At 57.5% G+C, this 19500-nt stretch overlaps 4 protein-coding genes across 8 annotated transcripts; 1 reads left to right on the top strand and 3 right to left on the bottom strand.

The window, feature by feature from the left end:
• Positions 1–291: 291 nt before the first annotated feature.
• RING1 (ring finger protein 1) lies at positions 292–4576 on the bottom strand. Of its 3 annotated transcripts, none has more exons than XM_024558029.4 (7): positions 4186–4570; positions 3924–4061; positions 2810–2970; positions 2495–2710; positions 1403–1792; positions 950–1223; positions 292–698 (listed from the first exon to the last, which is right to left on the bottom strand). In XM_024558029.4, the coding sequence occupies exons 2-7, from the start codon at positions 3999–4001 to the stop codon at positions 597–599; spliced, it is 1221 nt and encodes a 406-aa protein (XP_024413797.1). In that variant the 5' UTR covers positions 4002–4061; positions 4186–4570; the 3' UTR covers positions 292–596. The 3 variants fall into 3 exon arrangements, with proteins under 3 accessions (XP_024413797.1, XP_053769728.1, XP_053769727.1); XM_053913753.1 differs by lacking the exon at positions 4186–4570 and adding an exon at positions 3423–3641 and having other exon boundaries at positions 3924–4054; XM_053913752.2 differs by lacking the exon at positions 3924–4061 and having other exon boundaries at positions 4186–4576.
• Positions 4577–5997: 1421 nt separating this feature from the next.
• Positions 5998–8181, bottom strand: HSD17B8 (hydroxysteroid 17-beta dehydrogenase 8). The gene is made up of 9 exons (XM_024557838.3): positions 8096–8181; positions 7703–7908; positions 7487–7603; positions 7279–7371; positions 7102–7187; positions 6905–6989; positions 6643–6685; positions 6376–6450; positions 5998–6183 (listed from the first exon to the last, which is right to left on the bottom strand). The coding sequence occupies exons 1-9, from the start codon at positions 8139–8141 to the stop codon at positions 6167–6169; spliced, it is 768 nt and encodes a 255-aa protein (XP_024413606.1). The 5' UTR covers positions 8142–8181; the 3' UTR covers positions 5998–6166.
• A 196-nt stretch (positions 8182–8377) lies between these two features.
• On the bottom strand, positions 8378–12363 carry SLC39A7 (solute carrier family 39 member 7). The gene is made up of 8 exons (XM_024557765.4): positions 12121–12363; positions 11398–11818; positions 11141–11309; positions 10927–10980; positions 10634–10792; positions 10345–10485; positions 9911–10107; positions 8378–9249 (listed from the first exon to the last, which is right to left on the bottom strand). Exons 2-8 carry the CDS (start codon positions 11812–11814, stop codon positions 8977–8979), a joined length of 1410 nt encoding a protein of 469 aa, XP_024413533.2. The 5' UTR covers positions 11815–11818; positions 12121–12363; the 3' UTR covers positions 8378–8976.
• A 19-nt stretch (positions 12364–12382) lies between these two features.
• On the top strand, positions 12383–19152 carry RXRB (retinoid X receptor beta). Of its 3 annotated transcripts, none has more exons than XM_053913750.2 (10): positions 12384–12805; positions 13502–13749; positions 14255–14411; positions 14743–14922; positions 16243–16415; positions 16800–16929; positions 17106–17238; positions 17354–17445; positions 17763–17868; positions 17999–19152. In XM_053913750.2, exons 1-10 carry the CDS (start codon positions 12571–12573, stop codon positions 18144–18146), a joined length of 1602 nt encoding a protein of 533 aa, XP_053769725.1. In that variant the 5' UTR covers positions 12384–12570; the 3' UTR covers positions 18147–19152. The 3 variants fall into 3 exon arrangements, with proteins under 3 accessions (XP_053769726.1, XP_053769725.1, XP_024413534.3); XM_024557766.4 differs by having other exon boundaries at positions 17342–17445; XM_053913751.2 differs by lacking the exon at positions 13502–13749 and having other exon boundaries at positions 12383–12805; positions 17342–17445.
• Positions 19153–19500: the final 348 nt, after the last annotated feature.

Raw genomic sequence — 19500 nt, 5'->3', positions numbered from 1 at the left:
TGGTTTCAGCACGGGCGACTCAGGATTTAGCAGGCAGGTTTGGAACCTGACTTCACACACCCCTGGGCTCTTCGTCCTGTCTTTTCTAGCTTCCCTGAGTGTTTCTCCCTACTTTTGTACTTATTTGCTGCTTTGGAGATTCAGAAATATGTGAATTACTCACTTTGAATAACCTTTGACATTTCCTCCCCATTTCCAAAACTGATTCTACACTATTTGTATACCTCCCACCCCAATCTTCCTCCCTCCCTTCTAGTACACCCCAGATAAAGAGACACACAAAACTTCAGGTTTCAAAGAGGAACAAAAGCAAATTTGTTGTTGGCAGAGGATGTGAAAGGAGGGTTATTCAGCTTACCCAACGTCTCCTGTAGATGGGAGGTTGGGGGCAATAGAAAAGGCAGTGGATGGGGTGCATGCCCCACTCTGTACAATATAGAAGAATCTGATATACTTTGTAGAAAAGCCACATGTCCTCATTTGTGTCCTCTTGCTGGCTGGCCAGGCTGGGGAGCACTGGGGGACAAAAGCTGGGGTAGTAGACAGGACACAGGGATACCCCATGGTCCCCATCCTTGGACTGTCCCCTTGTGGGGTCACTTTGGATCCTTGGTGGGAGCATAGCAGAGTTCCAATGGCCGGGACACCTTCCAGAATTTCTCATTCACCAGCTCCAGGGTCAGAGAGCCATTTAGTGTCTACAGAGAGGGTGGGAGGAAGAAGCAGGTGAAGAGAAATAAAGTTGGAGAAGACAATAAAGGAAATGAATGACAGGTGGCCAAGGGAGGAGGCAAGAAAAAGGGAGAAAAAGAGGTGGGGCAAAGCAAGGGCACATGGCGTGATGGAAGAGAAAGGACAGAGAGGAGGTGCAGAGGAACAGAGTGGGTCAGAAGTCAGGGTCATGGTTGTGCGTGGCACCCTGCCCCCCACTGCCCTCAAAGGCTCTCACCGTGAAAGCTCCACCCCCAGGGGCGATGTAGATGGTGTACTGCTTTTCACTGACACCCTCCAGACTGGGCAAGGCAGGCTCTTCAGGGCTGTCACCTCCTCCAGCACCCCCGCCCTCCCCACTACCCCCATCAGGTCCCCCAGCATCAGAGGCGCCCCCTCCAGGCCCTCCGGACTCCCCGGCCTCTTGCTGCTGCCTCCGCTCCAGGGCTATGCGCAGGGCCAAGTACTTGGAGAGATGATCCACTGTGGCATTCCCAGTTGTCTTCACATACCTGGGGTAGGAAAGGGCACATTTAGGGTATGGGAAGCGTCAGATGCAGAAGGGAAGTAGGGGACTTTCCCAAAGGGCTTCCGGACTAGGGTTCCTTTCTTGGGTTAGGGAAAGCCAACTCATGATGAAAGGCTATGTGGCCTTTGATTTCTCAGTGGTCTGGGGAAAGAGGGCTCTCACCTAGTCTGGCAGTATTCTCCCTTCTCCACGAGCAGTGGGTGGGGCCGGAACACGAGCTCAATTTCTCCACCTGGCTCCGGGGGACTGGGAGCCCCAGGAGGGCTTGGGGGGCCCAGGGTACCGCCTCCCAGGGTCCCTCCCCGGTCACCAGAGTCTTCAGAACCAGCACCCCCACCCACCCCACCAGTGCCTCCTCCCCCTGTCCCTACACTGCTCCCCCCTGCGCCCCCTCCACGGGGTCGCTTGGGAGCAGGGCCTGGGGCAGAGTCAGGTGCAGAGTCAGAGCTCACATCCTCTCCATCCCCCTCTCCCTCCCCCGGTTCTCCTTCCCCTCCACTCATGGTGGTGGTCTGGTCTGACCCAGGCATTGGCCGTCTCACACGCTGGGCCCTGTAGAAGCAAGTGGTTGAGGTTAGAAAGCATCAAGGATAAGGGGTTTAGACTTTAAACTTCAGATTTAAGAGATCAGGGAAATTTTAAGGATGACACCTAATATTTATTAAATACTAACTATGTACGTGCCAAGCACATTGCTACGTGTTTCACATTAGTCACCTCCTGTAAGTCTTATGAGGCAGGGTATTACACCATCTTTATCTTATGGCTGAGGAAACTGAGGCTTAGAGTGGTTAAATAATTTGCTTGAGGCCACAGTCCCTAGCCTTTCAAGGTGTGGTCCAAGAACCAGTAGCCCATGCTTATGGAAATGCAGAATTTCAGGCCCAACTCCAAACCTACAAAAGCAGAATTTCCATTTCTAAGAAGACCCTCAGGATACACATCAAAGATAGCCGTGCTGGCCTAGGGGATGATTAATTCCCAGCAGTGTGAATCTGCAGCTTATACTCCAAGTCACTCTACTGTTCTAACTTAGAGAGTTAGAAGGTCAGCTACTGTCTTCTTACAAATAGTAGTGCCAGGTGCTAAGAAGGCACAATTTACATCCTTCACTTCCAGGCCTGACACTCAGGCCCTAGTCAACTTTTAGGGTGCTAAGGCTTAGGAGATGGCGGGCAGCCAAGTCAGTACCAGGAATGTGACCCATGGGTCTGTCCCACCAGCCCTGCCACCGCTTCTCTGCTGGCCCCGAACCTGTGCATGGCCTGCATGCGCAGCCCCTCCTCGATGCTGGAGCTCAGGGCCTGCTGGTTGTGCAGGCGGCTGAGACGGATGAGCACGCGGTCCTGGTGGGCCTCGTATTCCTCCCGGCTGGGATAGATTTTCGAGATCAGGGCATCAAAGTTAGGGTCTGGGCGTAAAGATCGCTTGGATACCAGCTTCTTGCGGCAGGTAGGGCACTCCTTGTTCCTGGGTGGGAGGGAGAAGGCCCTGAGCAGTCAGTAGCCAAGGCATTGAGGCCTCAACTCCGAACCCTTTACCTCATTTCAAATGTGTCCCTCCTATTACCCGCTCCGCAGGGCCGTGACGATGCAGTCGGAGCAGAACCGGTGGAGGCACTCCTTGGTGGTCATTGTGTTCTTCAGCATGTCCAGGCAGATGGGACACATGAGCTCTGAGTGCAGCGACCGAGGGGAGACTGCAATCTCTGTGCCATCCATGATGGCTTCCTGGAAGCATCAGAGTGGAAAGGTGGGTGGGGGTGGGTTGGGGGAAAAGAGTTTTAGAAACAAGTGGTCCACCCTGGCCAGGTAGCTAATAGCTAAGTTGGTTAGAGTGCATCCGGGTATGCCAAGGTTGTGGGTTAGATTCCTGGACAGGGCGCACACAAGAATCAACCAATTAATGCATAAATAAGTGGAACAATAAATGGATGTTTCTCTTTCCTCTCTCTCTAAAATCAATAAAGAAAAGAAGAAAGAAGTTGTCCATGAAATGGAAGCTTTCAGAAATACACCGAGATGGAAGAATCTGGGTACCCCATGTTGGCTACTTGAGAAAGATGGGAATTCGGGGGTGGGGGAGCTACTGATTTGGAGAGAATAGAAAAAAGAAAGAATTAATGTCCCTTAATCAAGAGCTGGAGCTTTGCCCCAAGAGGACCTGAGGTTCAGAGACACACCTGGGGTGGGGGTGGCACAGACTGGTGGTGGTTTGGTGAAGACTTATTCAACAGAATTTCTTAAAGTGTGGTCCCGGCACTATTGTACCTCTATCGGATTACGGGACCCCATCCCAGGACTGTTATGAGACCGTTGTCGAGGGGGAGGGTGGAGGCAGGCTGGAAGCTCCATTCTCAATAAACTCCCGAGGCGAGGCTCACAGGCAGTGATCTATGACACTGCGCTCAAGAACAGGAGAAGGTGGTTTCTGTCTGTTTACTACCGTTCAAGCGAAGGCAGTAACATTTGCTCTACTTCTCTGGCTGATCTGAGGGTTACATTAACGTGAAAGTGGTCTGAAAAGGTTAGGGTGGTTCAAAGGTAGGGCCAAGGGGGTCTGTGAAATCGGGTAGGATCGGCGGCAGAAAGGGGCCAAAAACGGAGAAGAGGCTGTGAGAAGAGGTGTGTGGACTGAGTGGCTTGTGAGGAGGGAGCAAGCTGTGAAGGGAGAATGCTGTCACCTGCGGGGTCCGGTGGAGCTCATACAGGCTCAGTTCCCACGTTTTGCTGGCATTCTGGGCATTCGCCGGCGTCGTCATGGTGAGCTAGCACCGACCCCCTCCGGGGCTCCTCCGCGGAGGAGGAGGAGGAGAGGTGGGCTGGGAAGAGGGGGAAGGGGGAAAGGGGAAGGGAAGGGACAGGGTTAGGGGACGCCCCCCGCCCGCAGACCCCGCCCCTCCGGAGCCTTCCCCTCTGCTCCCTAGCGCCGGCGAGGCCCCTCACCAGGCTCCCGCAGTCGCTCTGCTACCGCTGCCGCAGCGCCGCTTCCGGGGCGCCGACTCCCGGGCCGAGTTCGCTCGGTCCGCAGCCGCTGCTCAAACAGTAGCTCCGGCCGCCGCCGCCGCCGCCGCCGCCGCCGAGACCCGGGAGCTGGGGCTCTACGTCACTTCCGCCTGCCCCTCCACTCCACTCCCCCCGCGGGCGGAGACGTCACCCCGCCACTCGCGGCGCGGGTGGGACGCGACGTGGACACCCGGGTTCCCCGGCCCTCGGGACGCACCCGCCCCCAGCCAGGAGCGGCGTCCCGGAGTCCCTCGCCACGTGGGGCCCGCGGTCCCCGCCCCCGGCCCAACACTGTCGCGCAGCCAGCCTCTGCCTTTGGTCCCAGCCCTCGGCCCCCACCCCGCGCCTCGGCTCCGGAGGGCGGGGCCTTGGAGTCGCCGGGATCTCGGGAGGGGATGGAGGGGTGGCGTTGCAAAAGGGCCACCTCCCCCACTCCGCGTCCCCTAGCGGCTCTAGGGGACGGCTCCCTGTCGCCGCATACAACTTCTTCGTAACCTCAGCCGGGATTCAGGGGGAAAAAGTTGCCGAGGATCCTCTGCCGCTTCTGTCCTCCAGTCCTGTGAATGCAACTAAGTCCCGAAGTGCCCGGGATTACCCTACCACCCGGGGGGGCTTGCTCTGCCCTCCTCCTGGCCTCTAGACCCTCCGACCTGCTCTCCCCACGAGGTTTGGGGGCGGCGGCTCGGGACGTCCAGACTCAACTCTCGGCCGGAGCCAGAGACTCGAGAATTGCGTTTGGACAATCAGGAGCCGCGGCCCGGGGCGGGGGAGGGAGGCGCACGGGAGAAACGGGGTAACGGAGGCACCACGCGGAAGCAGGAACGCGCACACAAGATGGAGCCCCTGTCGGGAAGGGGGTGTGCGCGTGTGGGTGGGGGGGGGCACAAGGGGCCGAATGTCTGCAGTGGGAACCGGGCAGGACTTTGCAGTCAAGGAAGGGGACCGGGAGGCTAGAGGAAGAGGAAGGGGCAGAGCGACCCCCATTGAGGGCAGGGAATGAGAGAGATTCATGGGAAAAGAGACCGTGATAGGCGTCCCCGTCTCCTCCTGCCTGAGCTGGGGATCCCGGACTTGGGCTGCAGCGGCCAGGGGGTGGTCTGTGTCTGGGACAAGGCGGCAGTGGGTCCCCTCACCCCCTCCCCCAGTTCCCCCCTACTTCCCTGTCCTCTCTCCTTCAGTCCGTGGCCAGTCCTTATGTGGGCTCCAGAGTCGATTAGCCAGACCCCCTCCCCTTCCTCCTCCTCCTCCTCCCAGCCCCCTCCCTTCTACACTCCAGCTCTTTTCATCGCTGGTCCATTCCCCTAATCCTGGCCCCCTCCTGTAATCCCCCCCATCGGACCCCAGGCCGGCTGCAGCTATTGTAAGGTGGAAAGGGGAGGGGGACTCAGAGAAAAGAGAGGGGTGGGTGGGGGAGTGCCACCTGTTCCAAGACCCCCTCCTAAGGCCAGACTGGACGCTGGGATGGGGCCATGAACAAATCACTCTTGGTGACAGTAAGAACCCAGGGTATGGTGGGGGGGGGGAGGAAACTCGGGCTGCAGGACTAGTGGTAGGGGGTGGGGCAAAGACCCCTCCCTCCAAGAGGACCCAGAGTGTCAGGAATACACAGTGACACACACTCTGCTCACACCCGGCGGCAGGGGTTGCCCTGGGAGACAGGGCAGTGAAAGGGAGCAATCCTTCGGGAGAGGGAAAGGAGGGGGAGGGAGGGAAGGGTCTGAGGGCTTGGACACAAGAACTGGAGGTGGCAGGGAAGAGGATTTGGAATTTATTAGGGTCACAAGCACCCCTGCCTCCCATATTCAGCATTCCTGAGCCATACACTGCCACCCCTTTGTAGCCTGGGAACTCAGAGCTCTCATCGGCAGGAGGCCCGGCGGAGTGGTGGGGGAGTGAGCAGAGTCCAGGGTCCTTGAGGCAGTTACATGAAAAGACCTCCTGGGAGGGGCAGAAACATTTGGACAGACGCATAGGTGGAGACGAGTGGGCTGGGGAACACCCACCCACTTCTGTCCCCAGCCTTTGAGAACTTCTGCCCTCCTTCAGTGGCTCCAGAGTCCCCTCATGCGCTTTCACATGCCATCTGGGCTCCACTTCTCTGCCCTCTCCCTGCCCAGGGTGGCCTCATACCGGTGACTTCCACTGAGGCCCCAGTGATGTATCCACTGTCATCAGATGCCAAGAAGGCAACCACATCTGCCACATCTATGGGAATAATGAGGGGAGGGCAGAACCCTACTCATTCTCATAGACCCAAAGGAGCCCACCAATAACACCCCCAACCCCCCAAAACACGCACACCAACCATCCACCCTGGTGAGGCCCTCCCAGATGCCATGGACTCAGCATTTGTTCATTCAGGGCCCTCCCCAGGGCCGCCGCCTCCTCCGTGCTCACCCTCAGGGTTTCCCAAATGGCCCATTGGAATCATCGCAGTCATCTGCAACAAAACACTCGTATGTGGCTGAAAGTTTCTTTTACGGATTTTTTTGTAGCTTGGATCTGTTACCCTTTTTCCTTCTGTCTTCACTCCTTGTGCACTTACTGATTACCTACTTCTTGCCAGGTACTGTGTCCAGCATTCACTCGCTCCCTCAAGCCCAGAGAAGCCGGGTCTCTGAGAGATTCTGCTCTCTGCCCCCCACCCATGGCCTCCTACCTTGTCCAGCACTTTCTGTGGCACTTTCTGTGTCATGGGTGTTGTAATGAGCCCTGGAAGGACAGAGTTACAGCGGACCCCATATCTGTGGAAGGGAGAGGGACTGCTGACTCCGGAGAAGACCGAGCAATGACCCCTCCCTCAGAGCTCGGACACGCTGCAGCAAAGTCCCCTGCACCCTCCGGCATCTGACTAACCGTCCGAGCTCCCGGGCTACGGTCTGGGTGAGCCCAATCACGCCAGCCTTGGATGCCGCGTAGTTGGTCTGTCCCACGTTCCCCACCTATAGGTGAGTTAGAAATTTGGGATGAAGCAGGAGTCCAAAGGACAGGCCCTCCTCTCTACACCCTGAACTCATCCCAACTCAACCTGACCTTCCCTACGATGCTACTGATGTTGATGATGGAGCCATGACAACCACTGGACACCAGGGCTTGGGCTGCAGCCTGAGTGACTAGAAAGATGCCCTGGGGGAAGGGGGAGAAGAGTAACAAGGTAGGAAGGATCAGTTGGGGTGACAGTCATCCCCAACTCCCTTCCCGGGCTGAAGGTGCTAGAAGTCACAGGTTCAGAGGTCGCCACCTTGAGGTTAACAGCTACGACTTTGTCCCAGTCATCCTCAGACAGGTGAAGCAGAAACTCATCCCTGGTAATGCCCGCACAGGACACAACGACGGATGGCGGGCGAGTAAAGCGGGCCTATGGAAGAGGGAGGTTACACACCAAAAAACCACAAACAGCCAGGGGCGGTGGAGGCAGTGTGAGCGCTTTAAAGGGAACGAGGTCGCTCGCGTTCACCTGCACTTGTTCCAGCAGGCCCCTGGCCGACCCGGCCTCAGACACGTCAGTCTGGAAGGCAGCGTGCGCCCTCTTCTCGCTCCCCGGCCCGCCCAGCAGCTGCACCGTCTCCCGTGCCGCTGCCCCGTCCAGGTCGCAAGCGGCCACTGCAGCCCCTTCTTGGGCCAGGCGCACACTGACTGCTCGGCCGATGCCGCTGCCCGCACCTGCGGCAGGAAAGAACACGAAGGGGTGGGGAACGGGGAAGAATGGGCAGGGGTCAGAGGTTAACAAGACGCAAAGTTAGTAAAACTTGGACCAGCGGCCAGAGGGCTCAGCGGCTGCACAGGCCAAGGGCGCGCCCCTGACGGCATACCCGCACCCCACCCCGCCCCGAAAGAGCACCCCCTCAACCTGTGACCAGGGCTACCGCAGAGCGGAGCCGGAGCTGAGTCGCCATTGCTGGCGGTGGAAGAACGGGCAACCCCGCACTGAGCCAATCCGGGCACAGAGGGGGCGTGGCGAGAGCAAAGCCAGGCCAATTGTAGCCTCGTCAACGTAGGCTACACCACCCAAGGCCTCCCGCTCCAGCCGACCTCCCACCGCGGGGGCGTGGCCACACACTAACACTTGGGGCCCCGAAGAGTGGAAAGATGAGGGGCCCTCATCACCCCCAACAAAAAGACAAAGGCTGCGTTTGGGGTGGAAGATTCAAGGACTTTATTTCCGGTCACCACCCCATTCCCTCGATTCAAACAGCAATATAAAAATTAGAAACAAAATAAAAATCAGGCCATGAGATTAGTAACTAAAGCCCCGCCCCCCACCCCCCGCCCCGGCAGAATCACTTCCAAATCAGGACACACGATTGATGGATGTTTAATAGATGTTTATCCCCACACCCCCCTCCCCTGGTTTGGGGCTCTGATCTTCCCTGAAGGAGGGAGGGAGGAGGAGGACCTTGGAGAGATCTGTGTGGCAGCTGAGAACAGGTGGGGTAGGTAGGCTGCCATCACTGGTCTCTTCCAGCTTTCTACATGGCCCCATTTAGCCCCCCAAATCCAACAACATGGTCAGCAGGTGCCCAACACTATGGTCCCTCTGGCCGCTCATTCTCATCCCGACAGGCCCCATAAAACTGCCAAACCTTGTTGTCCTCAAGCCAAAATCAGCACTTCCCTATTATACAACTTCCTTTGGCAGACGCTTCTGGCCAGGGCCCCCAAGCTCTGCAGATCCCTGACACTGAGGACTTAGAGGTTTGGGGCTGGGGTGGGGGCAGTTAATCCCGCCTCTCACTCCAGGTGGGCAATCAGCACCATCATGACGACTCCCCCCAGCAGCCCCAGCACCTCCAGAAGCGACTGTAGTGGTGACGCCTCCCTCAACAGCTCAGGCAACACGGACACCGTGGCCACGTAGATAAAGCCACCTGCAGTGAACGGCAGGATCCAGCCAGGACCTGAGCCACCTGCAACTTCGCTGCCCACCGCCCCTCCTTCAGTCAGGAGTGCGCAGGCGGTGCCTGCCAGCGCCCCAAGTGCCGTCAGTAGTTGCAGACGCATCGCCTGGTGGGGAGAAAAGAGAGGCACTCGTCAGTATCTCCGATTTATCAGTGGCTTAGATGTGGCCCGTGGGGTACAGGCATATGTGGTGGGACATGTGTCTCTGGGAACAAAAGAGTATGGCAAAAAAGGGCAAAGGTCTAGAATAAACACTTTCTGAAAAACCTTAGATATCAAAAAGGTCCTTTGCAGCCCTGGCTGGGCGGCTCCACTGATTGGAGCATTGCCCCATACACCAAAAGGCTGCAGGTTTGATTCCCGGTCAGGGCACATCCCAAGGTTGTGGGTTTGACCCCTGGTCAGAGCACGTACGGGAGACAACCAATTGATATTTCTTCCTCACATCGATGTTCCTCTTTCTCTAAATATCTTTGGCTGAGGGTTTAAAAAAAGAAAAAAGGTCCTTTCCTCAGACCTTCTGATTCAGTGATCCAGGATGATGAATGTGGTATGAAAAACCCCCAGAAACCGTTGCGATGGTCTATGGTCAACAGTTCAAGAAATGACTACAGGAAAAGGCAACAGAGTTCTCCATCATTTCTAGGTTTACTGTCAGCAACAGTGTGATTTGTTTGGAGCTAAGGAGCAGCAGTCTCGGGTCTGGGGTGGCTGAGCGGAGGGTGAAGGGTTTGAGGCAATCACGTTTGGTGCACATCATACCAACCTGCTTTTTGCTGCAGCCAGACTGGACCAAGATGGCAAAGTCCCCGACTTCATGGGGCACTTCATGCAGTAGGACAGTCATTGTGGTCAGGATCCCCAGTCCCCAACCCCCGCGAAATGAAGCACCAATGGCCAAGCCGTCCGTGAAGTTGTGTGTCAGGTCAGCAGCCAGATTCAGGTACCCGGACACACGCAGGTCTGATACAGCAGAAGAGGAAGACAAAAGAATTAGATGCTCCATCACCCCCATCCTGGCCTTGCTCAGCCATTATCACACTCCCCGCCCCCGGCCCCCCCCCCCCCGCCCCGAAACCGCATCGCACCCAGCCCCTCAGTGTCTCCCAGACACCTGCCATTACCCGTCGCACGTACTCCATGTGATTCATGATGATGCCCCCTGCCTGAGCTAATTACCGACCCAGATCCAGGCCTCACCTGAACCTGTTCTTTCTTCTTTATAATTCTGTGGTCTCACTGGCCCATCCTTGGGCGCTGTGCTGCCTCCTCTCCGCTTCCTCAATCCCCCTGCTTCCTTTTCTTCTTCCTCTGAGTTCTGTTTCTCCTTTGAAGAACGCTCTGAGAGAAGAAAAGGGTTGGTAATGGTAGGGGACAGAGACCTCCTGGTATGTCCTCAAAAGGGAAGTCCCTTCCTAACTAAGGGCAGTAGGATGCAGGGTCTCGGAGGCGAGCAAGGTGGCTTTCAGGAAGTTGTTCCTGGGCTTACCCTGTGTTCCCTGTCCGTGACTTCCGTGTGCGTGACCACGTCCATGACTGTGACTGTGTCCATGTTCTCCTTTCACATGCCTCACAAATTTCTCCACCACAAGAAAGGCGACAATTCCACTAAGGACCCACAGTCCCACAGACAGAATGGGGCCCTGGCCTGGGAAGGGAGGCAATGAGACAGTAAGGGAGATGCGGATTCCTGACTCCTCCTCCTCAAGTGTAGGGGAAGAGTTGGGAGGGATGGACCTTCCCCAGCACCCCAGTCCCTGTCTCCACCCACCCCTTCCTCACCACTGTGGGAGTGTCCATGTCCCCGCTGCTCCTGAAGGTGGTGAGAATGAGGTTCTGGAAGGAGGGGGCGAAGAGGCGAGATGAGAGAATGAATACCCAACCCCAGGGGTGTGAATGTGCAGAAATACTGGAAGGTCAGGGATCACGAAGGAGAAAGAACGCCTTTGCCCAAAGAGTATACTAAGATTTGAGCTAGAGACCTGAGATTACTTACCCAAGGCATGAGGGATGAGGTGCAGGAAGGCATCTCCCAGGAGTCCACCAGAGGCAAAACTGAGCAAGATCTGGAGCAGAGAGCGGTGCCGCGGCGAGTTGGACTCCACAGGGATGAGGAAGAGGACGAGGAAGGGAGCTGCGGAGATCAGCACTGTGGCGCCCAGTGCCTGGTGAGGGAGGGTCATGGGTCAGGTGTGCTGGGCTCCCCAACAATCCGGAACCAGGCCCTCTCTCCCCTGTCTCCTTGGGACTCACATAGGCCCAGAGAGTGACAGTGTCCAGGTCCTGCTTGATGCCTGGGGCCTCCGCAGAGCCTCCATGGCTGTGCTCACGGTCATGTCCATGTCCTCTGTGGTAGAGGCTCTCATGGGAGTGGCTATGGCTATGATCATGGTGCAAGTCCTCATGTGAATGTCCGTGGTCGTGACCGTGGGAATGCCCATGCCAGATGCTCTCATGAGTGTGGCCGTGGCCATGGGCGTGGCTGTGGCCGTGGGCGTGGCTGTGTCCATGGTGGAAATCCTCATGTGAGTGGCTCTGGCCATGGAAGTCCTCGTGCAGGTCCTCGTGCAAGTCACCATGACCCCTGTGTCCGGCCACTAGCAGCCCCAAGGCCGCCCAGGTCAGCAGTCCCACGGCCACCCAGAGGGGGGCCCCCAGGCCTCTGGCCATCACGCTGACAAGAAGGACAGAGACAGTGACTCCACTTGATCCTCACCTCTATACCTATGCAGGGTATACTCCGCTCGCGCCCTCCATCCACTTCTGTGGGCCGCTTTCCCATTCCATTCTGCCCCCGCCCGCATTGTTCCCAGGACTCGTTCTTTTTATTCTGACCCTCCTTTTGTATGTAGAGCCCCCGGGACACCACTCTAAGCTTCGAGCATCCACTTTATGGACTCTCTGGGCCCACGCCTGCATGACAAGGTGGGGGAAAAAACCTGGAAAGGACGGTAGGGGGAAGCGGGAAATTCTTACCGGCTCCAGGATCCTCTCCTTTCTGTTTCCTCGGACGTGGCAGTCCCAGCTCCCGCGAGAACAGCAAGTTCTGTTCTACCTCGGTCCCAACACCTTTACCAACATGTCGGCACTCCGGTAGCGGTGAAGCCAGCCCGCCCTGGCGCGCATGCGTGAGGAGGTCATTCGAGGGGAGGGTGGGCGAGGCCAGCTAACTGGCCGGAGGACACCGCTTCCTCCGTTTTCAGCTCGACGAGGGGGCGGGAACTAGCTCGGAGACTTCCCGTCTATACCAAGATGGCTGCTACACAGGTCCTGTTGTTTTGGTGCAGAGAAGATCGAAGCGCTTAATTCGATCCGGTCCAGACCAGAGTCTTTTCCTTTGGGGTTTCTTCGTGCTTAGCTAGCCCCTCGCTCAACCCCTGGGAATCTCTGGGACCTCTTCGGTATCTCGACACTCAGCCAGGAATCATGTCCTGGGCTGCTCGCCCGCCCTTCCTCCCCCAGCGGCATGCCGCAGGGCAGTGTGGGCCGGTGGGGGTGCGAAAAGAAATGCATTGTGGGGTCGCGTCCCGGTGGCGGCGGCGACGGCCCTGGCTGGATCCCGCGGCGGCGGCGGCGGCGGCAGCCGGAGAACAACAAACCCCGGAGCCGGAGTCGGAGCCGGGGGAGACTGGACGGGACGGGATGGGCGACTGCGGGCGGGGTGAGTGTCCGAGCGAACGGACTTCTGAGCCAGTGACCGTGTTCTGTGCACCCTCTCCCCCCTCCCTCAGTGCTCTTTCCCTGGCGTTCCCGCCCCCTTGTTTGTAAACACGCGTCCCCTGCCTCTGGAGGGCCTGAGCGCCCTGCCCCCGGGGCGGGGCGGGGCGGGGTGGGGGGGAAGCTTCGGCGCTCCTAGCCCTGGCCGCTTGAGGGCCTACACACCGCCCCTCCCCGGCACGGGCCAGGAATCCTCGAGTTGGAGGACTCCGGACGTGTGAATGCTGGTCCTGCGTCCTAGAAGGGGTCTCTTCCGCCTATCTCTATTTCTTGCACGCTCGGGCTGTAAGCTGGGAATGGAGGGTTTACCCCACGTGTTGCCCCACCCACACAAGACTGGCTTGGGCGTCTGGCTTGCGGTAACCAGATCCATTGCTTGGAGTTCTTTCTTCCCTGAATTATCTTCCTTTCCTTTGTGAACTTTCCTCCTTGTCGCCATAATTAGGAGTTAAACGACTTGGGGATGGGGGTGAGTGCAGGGAATGGGGGTGAGTGTGGGGGGGTAGGGGTGGAAGTAGAGGATGGGGCAGGGAGTAGTGGAGGATGTGAAAAAGTCTTCAGGTGCATGATCGAAGACTCATTTTCTTTTTTTGTCTCTCCTGTGTGTGTGTCTTTGTGCCTCTGTGTACCCCTCCCTCAGACTCCCGAAGCCCAGACAGTTCCTCCCAAAATCCCCTTTCCCAAGGTGCTCCTCCCCATTCTCCTCCTGGGCCACCTCTACCATCTTCAGCGGCCCAGTCCCTTGGAGGCTCTGGGGCTCCACCCCCACCCCCAATGCCACCACCCCCGCTGGGCTCCCCCTTCCCAGTCATCAGCTCTTCCATGGGGTCCCCTGGTCTGCCCCCTCCAGCTCCCCCAGGATTTTCCGGGCCTGTCAGCAGTCCTCAGGTGAGAGGTCGTGACCCACATTCTACCTCTCCACTTTCATTTCCTTGTTTTCCTTGTGACCCCAGATTCTTGTGTGAACTTGCCCATGATTCACTGACCTCCAGACCTCTAACTCTGGCAGGCCTGTGGTCCTTGTGAGACCCTGTGTCCTTCCCGAGGTGATCTTGCAATGCATGCTTCTTCCCCAACCCTATAAAGGAACCCTAATATCGTGAAGGCCCCTTTCATCTATCAGTGGTTTTCTGCCCCTTCGGTCCCATCTGCCCTTCTGAGATACATGCCTTTCAGGGTCACTGTGTTGCACAGTTTCAGGGGACATTGTATGTCTAACCTCGGGGTTGTGCTCTAGGGTTGGCCCTTCACGTGGCCTGCAGTGTAATAAATAACGCCCTTTGGGACGGTCAATGCAGGGCCCTCCCTAGGCGTTAGGGCATGACTTCCATCACCTTTGAGATTCTCTTTCCCAGTGAGTCTCCCCATGACTTCCCTATTTCCCCTATCCCAGATTAACTCAACAGTGTCGCTCCCTGGGGGTGGGTCTGGCACCCCTGAAGATGTGAAGCCACCAGTCTTAGGGGTCCGGGGCCTGCACTGTCCACCCCCTCCAGGTGGCCCTGGAGCTGGCAAACGACTGTGTGCAATCTGTGGGGACCGAAGCTCAGGTACGGGGCTCAGAGGACCAACGGAGAGGAAGAGAGAGAGAGCCTGCCATTTATCATCCCCCATGGGATTCCCGGGGCCTCATGGGGTTTCTCTGGAGCAAGTGAGCAGGGGGAGGCCCAGTGAGAGCTAAAGAACCTGAAGCTCACGTTTGGGATGGGGGTGGTCAGAGGGAAGAGTGGGACCGGACTGCCCCTCGTGCCCTCATCCTCCAGCTCTGCATTTGGCAAATGCAGAGTAGACTTTCAAGTTTGCTGAAGGCAGTTTGGCAAAAGACTTAACGGTGAGGGATTTACATGCAGCCTTGTTACTGCTGTTTCCCTCCGCCTGCAGGCAAACACTATGGGGTTTACAGTTGCGAGGGCTGCAAAGGCTTCTTCAAGCGTACGATTCGGAAGGACCTGACCTACTCGTGCCGGGACAACAAGGACTGCACAGTGGACAAGCGCCAGCGGAACCGTTGTCAGTACTGCCGCTACCAGAAGTGCTTGGCCACTGGCATGAAGAGGGAAGGTAAGGTCCTGTCCTACCCAGGCTTCCCAGTCTACCCTACGGGCGGGGGGCGGGGAGGAAGACCGACCGGGAAACCTCTAACCAACCTCTCCGGAAGGCTGGACTGTTTCCTCTCTCCTCCAGAGGGCGCTATTTGATTTCTCTCCCCTCCTCATCAGCCCTTCTCCCCGATACCTCCATCTGGTCCCTTGAGTTTCCTTCTTAAAGGTTCTGCTTCTGGCCGGCACCCGTGGCCCCTGCCTACTCTGGGGTGAGGGTGGGATGACTTTCCGCACCCATGATGGGCTTCTCTGTATGGTCTTTCTAACCTGAGTAGCTCGTCCGCTCTTTGACCCAGTGCTCCCTCTCTCATCTCTATCTCCCTGTCACTGTGGTCTCTCCTTCAAACTCTGGCATTCTACTCTCGTTAGCTACTGACTTTACCGAGGGCCTCAGGGCTGCCTTCCCTCTTCTTTACCGTATTTTCTTCAGTCTGATGCTGGAACTCTGAGAGAGGTACTTTAGAGGATATCCTGATCAAAGTCTTCGTTTTAGAGGGGGGCCTGAGGCCTAGTGTTCCACGATGGTGCAGTGAGAGAGTGGCAGAGCTGGGATCAGAACTCACGTCTCCGAAGACTCAGGGCAGTGCTCCCTACGCTGCCTCTCTGCTGAGTCAGACGAGCACAGGACTTGCAGGCAGGCAGGCAGGCTTGGGCTCCGATGTGTGACTGACCACGTATTGTGGGAACTTGGGCAAACTATGTGACTTCTCCAAGCCCGCGATTCTTCATCCTTAAAAATGGAGACAAGGCCCTGGCCGGGTGGCGCAGTTACTTGTCCCGTACACCAGAAGGTTGGGGGCTTGGTTCCCGGTCTGGGCGTGTGTCTCGGTAGCGGTTCAGTCCCTGGTTGGGGTGGGTGTGGGAGGCGGGCAGTTGATGTTTCTCACATTGATGTTTCTCTCTCTCTGACTCTAAAATCAGTAGACATATTAAAAAAATAAAATAAAATGAAGACAAGGGCCCACAGGGTTGTTATAACAAAGTGAATGTTAAAATATGTTTGACACATTTCTTAGTATGTAATAGGCCCTCAGTTTAAATGTTACCTTTTTCTCTAATTCCTTTACACTTTCCTTCCCTTTTTTTTCTTGGCTGATGTGACCTTTTCTAACCCCTGCTTCTCGACTGCCCCTAGTCCGTCGGCATTTGTAGCAACTTCCCCGCTTCCTATAAATACCTCCTAAGGGCCACAAGACCCCGGTAAGGCCCTAAGGACACTTCAGAACCTCATCGCGGCCGGCTGCTGACTTTCCACTTTTCTTCCTCCCTCCCCCCACAGCGGTACAGGAGGAGCGGCAGCGGGGGAAGGACAAGGACGGGGATGGGGAGGGGGCTGGGGGAGCCCCTGAGGAGATGCCTGTGGACAGGATCCTGGAGGCAGAGCTCGCTGTGGAGCAGAAGAGTGACCAGGGCGTTGAGGGTCCTGGGGGAACTGGGGGTAGCAGCAGCAGCGTGAGTGATGGGGTCAACCCACTCTTCTTGGTGATGGGGGGTGGGAGCGTAGGTCTGTTCTGTCTCCCCCTCCCCTCCCCTTACAACCCTCCTAACACTGGGACTGGAAGTGCTGCCAGACAAGGTCTCTTAAGTACCAGAGGCGGGCATGATAGTGCCCTCCGTCCCCACCCCCAAAATATCCCAGTGGCTGGCAGAACCACAGGCAAGTCCCAAGTAAATGTTTTCACGAATTCCAGAAGGAAAGCCTAATTTATAGGGATTGGTTTAGATGGGGCTTGAAGAAATACTGTGTTGTAGAAGGGGGTGTCAAAAGTCTCTTACGAGGGGGGACCGCAGTATACTTCCAAACCTCCTGTAACTCCTGCCCCCCATCCCTTGCAGCCAAACGACCCTGTGACTAACATCTGTCAGGCAGCTGACAAACAGCTGTTTACGCTTGTTGAGTGGGCGAAGAGGATCCCACACTTTTCCTCCTTACCTCTGGATGACCAGGTCATATTGCTACGGGCAGGTCAGTGACCTTGTGTCCCTTGGACCCCACTTTGACGTGACCACCAGTGAACCCAGTGCACACTTAAACACTCGGAGCGGCGCTCGCTGACCTCGCCACCTCTTCTCTCTCCCTGGCGCCCTTTGAACCCCATGGCCTGATCTCTGGCTCCTGACCCTTGCTGCCCCCCCGCCCAGGCTGGAACGAGCTCCTCATAGCCTCCTTCTCCCATCGATCTATCGATGTCCGGGACGGCATCCTCCTGGCCACCGGTCTTCACGTGCACCGCAACTCCGCCCACTCTGCGGGCGTGGGCGCCATCTTTGATCGGTCAGTGGCCCTCCACTGGGCTGGCCTATAAGTGGAGGGGGACGGGCTATAGGCTGGTCCGTGTCCAAGGCTGGCTGAGCTGTGACCTTTGAGTGACCTGCAGGTCCCTCTCCAGGGTGCTGACAGAGCTAGTGTCCAAAATGCGTGACATGAGGATGGACAAGACAGAGCTTGGCTGCCTGAGGGCAATCATTCTGTTCAATCCAGGTAAGAGGGTGCTGTCCCCTCCTTCCAGAGCAGGCAACCTTGGAGCCTTCTCTTCTCTAGAGACTCTTGAGTTAGCCAGCTATCCCCTCAGTACCCTCAGCTGGGAAGTCTCCCAGTTGACCAAGAACAACCCACACCCACTGCCACATTCCCCTTCTGACCCCGTCCCATATCCCAGTGTGCCCTGCTTCCCTTGCCAGGCATCCGGAGAAGGGCAATTAGATGGGGCCGGAAAGGTCTATCATGTGGGTCATGTCTCTCCATTTGTCCTGATTTGATTTTGCTGCTTCCCTCCTCTGTCTTCCCTGCTGTTCCAGACGCCAAGGGCCTCTCCAGCCCCAGTGAGGTGGAGGCCCTCCGGGAGAGAGTGTATGCATCCTTGGAGACCTACTGCAAACAGAAGTACCCTGAGCAGCAGGGACGGTGAGGAGGAGCTGTGGGGGGAGAAACTGGGGGCCGAGGCCCCACAGGGGCGGAGGTCAGGGGGCTGCAAGAGTGCGTTGAGGGCTCATGCGATTCCTGCTCTCACTCCACTCCTCTCCCCTCGCCTCAGGTTTGCCAAGCTGCTGCTGCGTCTTCCTGCCCTCAGGTCCATCGGCCTTAAGTGTCTAGAGCATCTGTTTTTCTTCAAGCTCATTGGTGACACCCCCATTGACACCTTCCTCATGGAGATGCTCGAGGCGCCCCACCAGCTGGCCTGAGCCCAGACGGGAATGTGGTGCTTCCCACACTTGAGGAGTACACGTCCGAGAGGGACTCCAAGCCTTGGGGCAGGGTGGGGAGGGGCCATGTTTCAGAGTCCTGGCGAGGTGAGGACTGTAGGGCAGAACTGAGACCTCCGAGGGTCCATCAACGCTCCAAGGGGACCCCAGATCCTCATGAGGGCTGGACCTCTCTCTTCAGTGGCCTTGAGTCTCTGAATTTGTCTGGGTCTGCCATAATTTGGGGTGATTGTCACCCGCTGCCTGGAATAATCTTCCCCCAGCACAAGCACTGGCCTTGCTCCCAGGACTTTGCGTCCTTCTCATCTTGCCTCCCTTAGCTCCCCGTCTGGGTACGCGATGCCCCCAGAAATGGATATGTGGGGGCAGGCCCCCCAAACTGCTGGACAGGGGAGTAGGGCTCTGGCAGGCCTTCTTCTAACCAAGTCTGGCAGATGGGGGCTACTCTGGAAGAGCCAGGAGGCCCTGTCACTGTCTCTTGTCCGGAGCCACCTCTTACACTTCTTCCCCTTCTGAAGCCGGACTGAAACCCAAGGCGGTGGTGTGGTGGCGAAGGGGTGGGTGGGGATGCAGGAGCCCGTTGGCTATTTTTAGTTTCCTCCGAGGATAGAGACTTACAGTTAGACTCAAAGAAGTGCTGTATTTCCCAGGTTGACTAAGAGATGCCAGTGGTGGAGCTGGTATTTGGGAACGGCAGGGCCTCCAGACGGTGTGTCCCTGGGGCTCTCCAAGCACGGGCCTTCCTGTGAGCTCCTCCCCTCCCATCTCTTCCCGTCTGACTTGGGGAAGGGGCCTGGGCTGTGCTGGAAGGGTGCTCCACCAGCCCTGGGCGCACGCGATGTAGGCTGGGGACACAGGACCCAGAACTTAGGGGAGATGGCCGGCCTTCAGAGGTGGGGTGCTGGGGCTGCATGACTTTTGCCCTGCAGCTCTTCTCTCTGGGTTTCTTTCCTTCTTTCACACATAAAATCGCTTTCAAATTGGAGTCGCTGTTTTCTGGTCTGAGGTGCCTTGGGGGTGGACAACTGGCTGGGTGTGTTTGGGGGTGGTATCCGGTTGGTCGGGACCTCTGGACGGACTCCCTTGATGCCGACGCTGCGGCTGAGGTTCCCTGGGGCTGAGGGGCAGCCGCAGGGTGGGGGGACACAAGGCACGCTTTGTCGGGGAGAGGGAAGAGGGGGTGCCAAGCTGGGGGCGGGGCGGCAGATTCTCAAAGGCGCCTTGTTCGCTAGCGCCCTCCTAGCGACAGCGGGCAGCGGCGCCTCGCCTCGCCAGCGTCTCCTCGCCGGCAGCTGAGGGCTCCGGGCAGACCCGGCGCCGTGCCCGTTCCTGG

The sequence above is a fragment of the Desmodus rotundus genome, chromosome 11, assembly GCF_022682495.2.
Source record: "Desmodus rotundus isolate HL8 chromosome 11, HLdesRot8A.1, whole genome shotgun sequence".
In the NCBI taxonomy this organism is placed as follows: domain Eukaryota; kingdom Metazoa; phylum Chordata; class Mammalia; order Chiroptera; family Phyllostomidae; genus Desmodus; species Desmodus rotundus.
This window is presented reverse-complemented; position numbering and strand designations above follow the sequence as displayed.

Coding starts and splice junctions, on each gene's coding strand:
- HSD17B8 (XM_024557838.3), bottom strand. CDS start 8,141: ATGGCGACTCAGCTCCGGCTCCGCTCTGCGGTAGCCCTGGTCACAG. Junction 7,604..7,702: donor GCCTGCTGGAACAAGTGCAG/GTGAACGCGAGC, acceptor CCTCTTCCATAG/GCCCGCTTTACTCGCCCGCC. Junction 6,990..7,101: donor GTAGCCCGGGAGCTCGGACG/GTTAGTCAGATG, acceptor TCCCTTCCACAG/ATATGGGGTCCGCTGTAACT.
- SLC39A7 (XM_024557765.4), bottom strand. CDS start 11,814: ATGGCCAGAGGCCTGGGGGCCCCCCTCTGGGTGGCCGTGGGACTGCTG. Junction 10,981..11,140: donor CCTCATCCCTCATGCCTTGG/GTAAGTAATCTC, acceptor CCCTCCTTCCAG/AACCTCATTCTCACCACCTT. Junction 10,108..10,344: donor AGAAGAAAGAACAGGTTCAG/GTGAGGCCTGGA, acceptor CTGCTGTATCAG/ACCTGCGTGTGTCCGGGTAC.
- RXRB (XM_024557766.4), top strand. CDS start 12,571: ATGTCCTGGGCTGCTCGCCCGCCCTTCCTCCCCCAGCGGCATGCCGCA. Junction 12,806..13,501: donor GATGGGCGACTGCGGGCGGG/GTGAGTGTCCGA, acceptor CCCCTCCCTCAG/ACTCCCGAAGCCCAGACAGT. Junction 16,416..16,799: donor CTGGGGGTAGCAGCAGCAGC/GTGAGTGATGGG, acceptor CATCCCTTGCAG/CCAAACGACCCTGTGACTAA.
- RING1 (XM_024558029.4), bottom strand. CDS start 4,001: ATGACGACGCCGGCGAATGCCCAGAATGCCAGCAAAACGTGGGAACTG. Junction 1,793..2,494: donor CGCATGCAGGCCATGCACAG/GTTCGGGGCCAG, acceptor TTGCTTCTACAG/GGCCCAGCGTGTGAGACGGC. Junction 1,224..1,402: donor GGAGAATACTGCCAGACTAG/GTGAGAGCCCTC, acceptor TTCCTACCCCAG/GTATGTGAAGACAACTGGGA.